The 10,000-nt window shown below is 41.0% G+C and overlaps 1 protein-coding gene across 1 annotated transcript in view; it reads left to right on the top strand.

The window, feature by feature from the left end:
* arhgap36 (Rho GTPase activating protein 36) overlaps nucleotides 1-10,000 on the top strand; it is a 40,088-nt gene that overhangs the window by 21,457 nt on the left and 8,631 nt on the right. Inside the window, exons 4-5 of the mRNA XM_080052219.1 lie at nucleotides 7,432-7,582; nucleotides 8,053-8,242. Of these exons, the coding sequence (XP_079908345.1) occupies nucleotides 7,432-7,582; nucleotides 8,053-8,242 (341 nt within the window). The remainder of the gene's footprint in view (nucleotides 1-7,431; nucleotides 7,583-8,052; nucleotides 8,243-10,000) is intronic.

The following is a 10,000-nucleotide window of genomic DNA, read 5'->3' as shown; positions in this document are numbered from 1 at the left end:
ATTGTTCAAATCAATGTCATTTCTGAGGTCGCTCGTGGCTTTTTGCATTGTTGTTGTTGTGGCCCAAAAAAGACGACTGTCCCTGAATGTCTCATCAGGGTCACTCACTGTTTAACAAGATTGATGTCAAAATCTTAAAGCTATCGTGCGTAGCTTTTTCATATGAATACAAGTCGGTTACATTTGAGCCCCATTGACCCAGATGAGTTGACACAAAGTTGATTAAGCCGATAGTTGATCAAAACTCCCTCTGTATTTCTCAGTATGGCAGCGTTTACAAACTGCCTTTTTAAGAGTCTCCGTCGATGTGATGGTACTTCTGGTGCACACTGGATTGTGGGTCAGAATCGCCCCAAATAGGATGCTGATTTCAACACTAAAAATCTCGGCCAGAGGTAGCAGACATCCGGGTATTTTTAAGCATGCTAAATCTGGCCTCAAGAATTGGGACATCCTAAATCTTTTTTTTTTCTACATAAATACATCTAATATATATATCTAAATAGTAGAAATTATGGGTATTGGAACACTGGGCCAATTTCTGTGAGCTTCCATCCCAAATCCCAAATTCATAGATTTCTGATGATAAATTGTAATAGAAAAATTATTGTTTCAGTGTCCGAAATCAACTGGCAAAGTTGATGTAGAAGTTAATTGCTTGTTGCCCCGTCCACCTGCACAGTCTCAACTTAATCCCAATCGTCTGACCCGAAAGAACAAGCCATCGCCAAACGAGTTGACAGAGTTGATTAAGCCTATCAGCTCAAACTCACCAACACAAACACTCGACTATACTGTCTGTATAGTCCGTCTGCGTAGGTCTTTAAATCCTGCCCCTAACCCTTTACACACACACACACACACACACACACACACACACACACACACACACACACACACACACACACACACACACACACACACACACACACACACACACACACACACACACACACACACACAGGGACTGAGCTCAAGCTGACCCTGATAATCAAAACACAGAACATTGGGGACTTGGCAGCTCTCCTGCTGGCTGCTTCACACTACTACTGTAGACTGTAGTGTGGGGTTCCAGGGTTAACAGGTGGTGGTTTACATGTAATTGTTATCGTTTTCACTGTATATACAATATAATATGAAAATGCCACCGTTTTTGGAAGTTTTTGGGCACCATAAATCAAAACTAAATTATTTTGAGGAACCTGGAACCAAACGTAAGACTAGAATATGTTTGTAGGCCTAAACCAAACTGTGGGCCCTGCTGCTGTAAACAACAACAGTGAAACAGTAACTTTTCAGGAAGCTTTCTAACTTCAAACAGTGTTCACTTCTCTGACACACCCAAAGTTACACAGTGCACCTTTAATGTTTCATTTAATTTCATTTTTAATTTTTAATTTTATTTCAGACATATCAAAAACAATACAAAACTAAATAAAAAGCACAAAAATACAACAAACAAAATGTATGTTTAAAAGACTTCACAAAAAAAAAAAAAAGAAAACAAATGATCTGTATTGATGTGACATGCCCGAAAAGGAGCAGGAAGAAGTATACACTTATTTAATCCTACCCTATCCTAATGTGATGCGTGTCAGTGTGATACTGATACAAATTGGAACTAGACAAGTTATTTAGAAAGTCCTTGAATAAGTTTTGAATAATAAAAAGGGGCTTTTTTTTTCTCTCAACACATCAACACATAGCCAGTTGTTGCATAAACTGATTGATGGATGGAGGCGACTGTTCCTAAAAAATAAAAAAAATAAAAAAAATGTGATGTTGGAAAAGCCGTTTCAGATGCCCCATTGGAGTAGCCTATGTCAACTGGTACTTGTGTGTGTGTGTGTGTGTGTGTGTGTGTGTGTGTGTGTGTGTGTGTGTGTGTCTGTTTATTCTTTCCTAGTTGCTATCGCTACAATACTTGCTTGTTTATCTTTGTTCATTTGGAAGGTTGAATCAAACTTTGTTGTGCTTTGCGTCTGTGTTGTTTCACTGGGAGTTTACACATCCGGAGTTAACATAAACACACTTTTTAAAAATTGCGTGTGTGTGTGTGTGTGTGTGTGTGTGTGTGTGTGTGTGTGTGTGTGTGTGTGTGTGTGTGTGTGTGTGTGTGTGTGTTTAAAATACCCTTAACCCAAAGCCTCCTAGCCCCTTAGGGACCGATATAATGACACAGCTGTTGGTGTGGTGATGGAGAAAAAGTGGTGGGTGCAAAAAAAAATTTAAAATTAAAAATAAAACTCTAAAAAAATCTAAATATATCTCGTTTAGTCTTCCAGTAAAACAAATATTATTTTTCCCCAAGGACGAGGAATACTAAAGAAGGGACGCAGAGAAATCCCAGAACAAAAGGGCTTGAAGCAGTGACACACACACACACACACACACACACACACAGAGAGCAAGAGAGAGACACACACACATACACACTCACACACACACACACACACACACACACACACACACACACACACACACACACACACACATCCATACAGAGAGAGAGACACACATACACACAAAGAGAGAGAGAGAGAGAGACACACACACACACACACACACACACACACACACAAACACACACACAAACACACACACACACACACACACACACACACACATCCATACAGAGAGAGAGACACACATACACACAAAGAGAGAGAGAGAGAGAGACACACACACACACACACACACACACACACACACACACACACTCACACACAGCTGTCTTCCTGTGTATAAGCTTTTGTGTTTGTTTAAAGTTAACTCAGGAAGAGTATCATAAGTTCAACGCTTACTGTAGTAATGCACTGATCACAAAACACACACAAGAATCTATAGTTACTAAAGATGGCATCATCCACCACTGCCTCAAGTCTTTCCTCAATATCAAGTGATGAGGTGAAGATGTGTTTAGTTATTTATTCTATAGTACTTCTTCTTCTTGGTCTTCCAACAGGTGCATTTCCACCAGGACGCCCACTATATATAAAAACACGTAAGGCAGCTAAGTTAAGTTTGTCCGTTCTGTGCTACTGTAGAAACATGGCGGTGCAACATGGCGGCCTCAGCGCCCCGCTCCTATGTAGATATGAAAGGCTCATTCTGAGGTAATACAAAAAACTATCTTTATTGCTTCTGTATACTTCAGTGTAAACGGTCCGACGAACCTCGCATACACAATGGATGGTTCAGTAGACAGTATGTAGTATATACATGTTGTAGGAGGGAGGACGTTAGTAGGGCTTTTACAACACAGCCTTGGACTTGATAAATGTTCTTTATAACTCTGTATGTGGCCTGTGTGTGTGTGTGTGTGTGTGTGTGTGTGTGTGTGTGTGTGTGTGTGTGTGTGTGTGTGTGTGTGTGCGTGCGTGCGTGCGTGCGTGCGTGCGTGCGTGCGTGTGTGTGTGTGTGTGTGACCAGTGTGAACATCCCGTTAGTAAAGCTATCGTCATCCAAGTCTTCCCTGTTGCCCGGGCCAACCATTAAATCCTCATGTATTATTCAAACAAGCAAACACGTTTACGTTTGCTTACGTACGAACAGCTGACAACGTCTTAGTTCTAGTGTAATAGCGTTCAGTGCCAGGAACTGTGTGTGTGTGTGTGTGTGTGTGTGTGTGTGTGTGTGTGTGTGTGTGTGTGTGTGTGTGTGTGTGTGTGTGTGCGTGCGTGCGTGTGTGTGTGTGTGTGTGTGTGTGTATATGCCAGCAGTGTTAGTCAGCTGTACTGTGCGTTCTTGGCAACAGACGTCAAGACTTAGGCAATAAGCGCATTCTGTACGTAAAGGCACATTATTAAAGGTGCAGTCAGTGATTCTGGAGAACGCTTACTGCCAAAAATCCATTGTTAAAGGCCTACTTTCTGTGATGTCACAGAAAGAGAAATGTAGGGTTAGACAGTGAGACCATAAAACACTCTTTCTGCCTTTTCTCAGGCTAGGATGATCCCGATTTCAATTCTTTTTGCACATTTATACTAAATAGGATCTCCGAGTTCAATCCACCTTCATATTCCAACTGGTGAAGTAGGTCTTTAATTAAAGTGTAACTGAACCCTTTTACTTGTTTTTTTAGATAGAAGCTGAATTAAATCACTATGTTGTTAAGGAACACATATATGCTGGTGTTAACATTGAAAAAAATTGCAATATGTTAAATATCGGCAATTTAAGAAATGTTTTGTATTGTAAATCATTTTAGAACTTTACTAAGATTTGAAAAAAACTTTTTTCCATCGGGTTCGAAAAATGACGTACTACTGTACTTTTGGTACAGTAGTACGTCATCACGTCGCCGCAAAGCCGGTCACGCTCTTCATAGGTCCATGGCTGATCCATGAGCTACTACTGTTATACCATCCCTCCAAGGATGTTATTTTGGGGGTTAACACACTTCACTTCTATCGGCAGTGTGTCTGCATTATCTCACACTGTATAACACACACACACACACACACGGACCCGGACTTGTTCATTACTTCACTTGATTGACACACGCTACCGCTCGCTCGCTCTCCTCGCTCACACACAGACACACACAGACTGCCGCTCGTTCACTTGCGCTACTCGGTCTCCTAACACTACGATAGAAACACCCGCCAACAATTTAGAATAAGAAAGTCCTCCACCTCAGACGACCCATCTGTGTGGCATATGAGCTCACTGTGTAGCGATAGTGCCGTTAGACTTTGTGTCACTCAATATTTCAATGAAGTCATGTCATTCAGATCTTCCTGAGTGACAGCTACTAGCAGCTAGCCCCCTCCTTCACAGACACCGCGCGCCCCCTCCCTCCTGAAAGTCGGCCGGCTGATGTCGGAATGTTTTAAAACAATGGTTCTCAAACGGAATTCAGAATCCATGGTCTGAAAGCATTTTTCAAAATCGTGCAGTAGCTCAAACAGGGGGTGCAGTTACCCTTTAATACACATCCTGAAGGCTCCATAAACTGGTGTGTTGTTAGCTAAACAATGGGCACCCTTTGTTTACATACCAGTTTACAGAGCCTAGGCCGTTTATAAACACCAGCTTTTTTTGCAGCGCACACACACACACACATACACACACACACACACACACACACACACACACACACACACAGTACGGACAGGTAGCGGATCGTGAGGAGATATTCACTGATTTCGACAAAAAGTGATTTTGACAACATCACTGACTCCACCTTTAATGCTTTTACGTACAGAAAGTCTTGACGTCTGTTGCCAGGAACGCACACACACACACACACACACACACACACACACACCTGACTACACCTGTAATCTTCTTTCTTGACTATCATGTCACCCTTAATGCTAATGGATCTGTGCTAACTGTTATAGCCAGATCTCAGTGTGTGCTTTACTTCAGCCAAACTAGAGGATTCGCAATATCAGTCGTCATGCTGTGTAAGTGTGTGTGTGTGTGTGTGTGTGTGTGTGAGTGTGTGTCTGGTTCATGTCTAACAGGATTACCTCTTCTTCTACTCTCTTAACCTTGTAATCTGTCCCTGGAGCGAGTGTGTGTGTGTGTGTGTGTGTGTGTGTGTGTGTGTGTGTGTGTGTGTGTGTGTGTGTGTGTGTGTGTGTGTGTGTGTGTGTGTGTGTGTGTCTGTGTGTGTGTGTGTGTGTGTGTGTGTGTGTGTGTGTGTGTGTGTGTGTGAACTTGTAATCTGTCCCGGGAGCGAGACAGTGTTCAAGAGTTCACTGGGCTGAACATATATTTCGTCACCTGTAAACAGTGATTTGGGATCTTGGATTCCACTGCAACGAAGGCCGGAGTGTTTTTAAACAGTTTTTCCGGATATATTACTTTTGTACGAACACATTGAGTCCAGTTAAAGCTGGGGTATATGATTTGGGGAGAAAATAGCAGTTGGGATAGAGATTCGAATCCAAATACCTCAACCGCTCCACTTGTTCTCTTTGGTCCCTCTCCTATGGTCCCTCCCTGACACGCTCTACACCAACAAAGTCGTCCCAATTTGAATGGACAGTCCCAACAGCCAATAAGAACAGAGAATCGGAGCCCCGCTCTGATTGGTCAAATCATATACCCCAGCTTTAAAGACTGTGGTTGCGTTCCAAATCGCATACTTTCTACTATATAGTATGGTAGAAAAAAGATTTAGGATGTCCCGATTCCTGTGGCCAGATTTAGGATGGTTAGAAGTACCCGGATGTCCTACTTCATGCGGCCAAGATTGTTAGTGTTGAAAAGTGCATCCTATTTGGGCGATTCTGACCCACAAGCCAGTGCGCACGTGAAGTGACGTCACATCGACGAAGCCTCCATATGAAAACAAACGGGGATGCGACGGATATAAAAGCAAGAGGCAAGATCAAGGCGCAATGTTATGATGAAATAAGAGAGTAAAGTATGTCCCAATAGTATGCCTACTGCATCCTAACTAGATTCTTTTTATCGTCGGATGTAGTATGTAGAATAGAAAAAAGAAAGAGTATGCGATTCGGAACGCAACCTGAGTGTTTTATTTACAGAAGTCATTCCTGTGCTGATCCCGTCTGAACTCCAAACAGGAAAAGGATTTGGTCTTTCATCTTCAGGGCCGAGAGCTCTTTGTACACGGGCAATGACAAACTTACTGGAACAAAAATATAGTTTTTTCGAGATGTTTGTCTATTTTGCAAGTTCCATAACATGTTTTCTTTCATACTAGTATAAATAAAAGGTTTAAAATGTACATGCAGGTGTTTATTTGACTAAACCTTGTCTGTTTGTGTCTGTATATTTCTCCTATGCAACCATCTTCAACGGACATTACCTCAAGATTAGTTTTTTTCATTTAGGACTTTTTTGTAAGTTTTTTTTTTTTTTTAGGATATTTGTAATTATATGTAATTCATAATGGATCTCTTGTCTTATATTGTAAAAATTAAATGAAGTTTTTAACTCCAATATCTAGATGTATTTAATGTTCTAATATGTTATAGATAGCTTTTTTTCCTTTTTTTTCCAGATAAAACATTAAGAACAGATTCTCATTTACAATATTGATCTGGTCCAAGAGGCCCCACTAGGAATAAAGGCACAACTAACAAATAACAAATACACAAGCATGACTCACATTAGAGAAATATATAACTAATATACAAATGTACAGAAAAAAAAAATATACCTTGGCAGTTAAATTGCACATTAAAACAATTACTTTTTCAAACACAATTTTTTCAGAAATGTTTGAAGAAATATGCACATTTCGCAATATCTAACTAATTATGGGTCAATTTGCATTTAGAAAATTATAATTTTCACCATTTTAAACCTTTTCTTTATGCTAGTATGTACCCTAACCCTAACCTTGATTTTGACACAAGCGTTCTCCAGAATCACTGACTCCACCTCTAATATTTGGGTAAAATTTTGAATTTTTCTGTAATATCCCTCCCTCCTTGTCTCTTTCAGAATCTGCCCCCAAGGCGTTTGGCATCCCGCTGTCCCAGGTGATAGCTAACGACCGCGCCTACAAACGAAGACAGGACGCGCTGAAGGAGAGCAGAAGGGACTGCCTGGATCTAGAAGCCTCAGTGCTCCGATTCAGGGCTGAGAAGAAAGGGTAAATAAAATAAAATAAATGAAATTTCCTTCATTAACGTCAACTTCTGTATGTATTTTTTATTTATTAAAGACCTACTTGACTTCACCTGTGGGAATATGAAGGTGTATGGAACTCTGAGATCCTATGTAGTATAAATGTGCGAACATTTTAGAAATCGGTTCATCCTAGCCTGAGAAAAGGCAGAAAGAGTGTTTTATGGTCTCACTGTCTAACCCTATATTTTACCACGTGGGACATCACACTAGTAGAAATGTAGGGTTAGGATTAATAGGACAGCTGGGCCAAGGGAAGACTGAGGGAAGAAAAACCTCATTCATTATTTTATAATAGCGATTTTATAATGATAGAACGCCGGTTCCTTATGGGTGAAGTATTCCTTTAAGAATTTAATTAGCTAATGAAATTATGTGTATAATATATTTGTTTGACATCGCTGTTAAGACTTGACCTGCTCCTCTCTTCTTTAGAGGGGTCTTCTTCAATGGGACAAAGCCTCTGGGGGGTCCCCTGGCCCTGACAGGAGGAGGGGGGGGTCCCGCTAGCTCACCGTCTGCTAACTATAATGCTAACTCAGTGGCTCTGGCGTCTGTCTACGATGGAATGAACAAACCGCTGTCCCCTACGTTTCTGGACAACACCGGACGAGGACAGAGGAGGGTGAGATGACTGGTTGAATATTCATCAATACCAGCTACACTACACTACACTACACTACACTACACTACACTACACTACACTACACTACACTACACTACACTACACTACACTACACAACACTACACTACACTACACTGCACTGCACTACACTACACTACACTACACTACACTACACTACACTACACTACACTACACTACACTACACTACACTACACTACACTACACTACACGGAATATATACACACACATTTTAAACAAGTAAAAACATATGGTGTTACTAAAAGGGACAAAAGTAAGAAAACAAATAACCAAAAATGTGTTTAAAGTTTAAACATTTTAAGAATAATTTAATATTATACTTCTAAACTAAAATGAATCAATCTAGTGGAATAGTGTTCCATACGTTTACAGCTAAATGATAAAAACAATGATGAATGAAAAAGTGAAAGCAGGCAAGAAGGCAGGTGTTTCTTTCTGCCAAGTTTGGTGTCATCTGGGGTGAGAATAGTGTGTGTGTGTGTGTATGTGTGTGTGTGTGTGTGTGTGTGTGTGGGTGTGTGTGTGTGTGTGTGTGTGTGTGTGTGTGTGTGTGTGTGTGTGTGTGTGTGTCGTTTCCCACCTCAGAGTCTGTCCTCCTTAAGCTAATATTTAGTTCTGTTTGGAAATTCACACACACACACACACACACACACACACACACACACACACACACACACACACGCACACACACACACACACACACACACACACACACACACACACACACACACACACACACACACACAAATATTTCTTTGGTATTTGGTTTCAGATCCTCAAAATATTTATCGGACGGTGACGACGTCGGGATTAGTGTGAAAAAAAACGACTTTCCTGAAATCAATCTGAAAATGATCTTTCCATTTCCTCCTGCCAGAACTCCTCTCTGTATTTACCCTCTTAGCTTCCTCCGTGTGATTGGTTGAACTTTAAACACTGTGGTTAAAGCCGCAGTGTGTAGTTAATAAGATGTATTTGTGCCTCGTCTAGTGGTGCGATTATAGATTGCAACGCTCCCTTGCTAACCCCACTCCCTTTTTGGAGAATTTACAGAAGCTACGAGCTAGTCTCACGAAACCTCTGCACCTCATGTTAAATGATCATAATTTAAAGACAAAAAACAATTGAAACGTTTAGACCTGTTTACAGAGCCTAGGAAGAGCAGTCATGTTTACGTTGTTCTGCGGAGCATTCCATGAATTAGGGGCACTACATTACAGAGCCTAGGCTGTGTATTAACCTGTTTACAGAGCCTAGGCTGTGTATTAACCTGTTTACAGAGCCTAGGCTGTGTATTAACCTGTTTACAGAGCCTAGGCTGTGTATTAACCTGTTTACAGAGCCTAGGCTGTGTATTAACCCCCTCTCTCCCCTCTATACGGTGGCCTTTCATGTAGCGAGCCAGTCTCACAAAATATGCCCATCATATTAAATTATCTATTTAAATAGACAGTATTTACTTAAAGGTGGAGGCATGTTGCTAGCCGGCGGCCCCCCTTTTTTTTACATACCCTTTGTTTATATACCCGTTTATAGAGCCTAGGCTGTGTATTAACCCCTTTACAGAGCCTAGGCTGTGTATTAACCCCTTTACAGAGCCTAGGCTGTGTATTAACCCCTTCTCTCTCCCCTTTAGGGCGGCCTCTTTGTGGACTCAATATCAGACCTTAGAGAGCCAGTCTTACAAAATATACCCCTCATATTAAATGATCATAATTC

This window comes from Ammodytes marinus (genome assembly GCF_949987685.1).
Source record: "Ammodytes marinus genome assembly, chromosome: 23".
NCBI lineage: Eukaryota > Metazoa > Chordata > Actinopteri > Uranoscopiformes > Ammodytidae > Ammodytes > Ammodytes marinus.
This window is presented reverse-complemented; position numbering and strand designations above follow the sequence as displayed.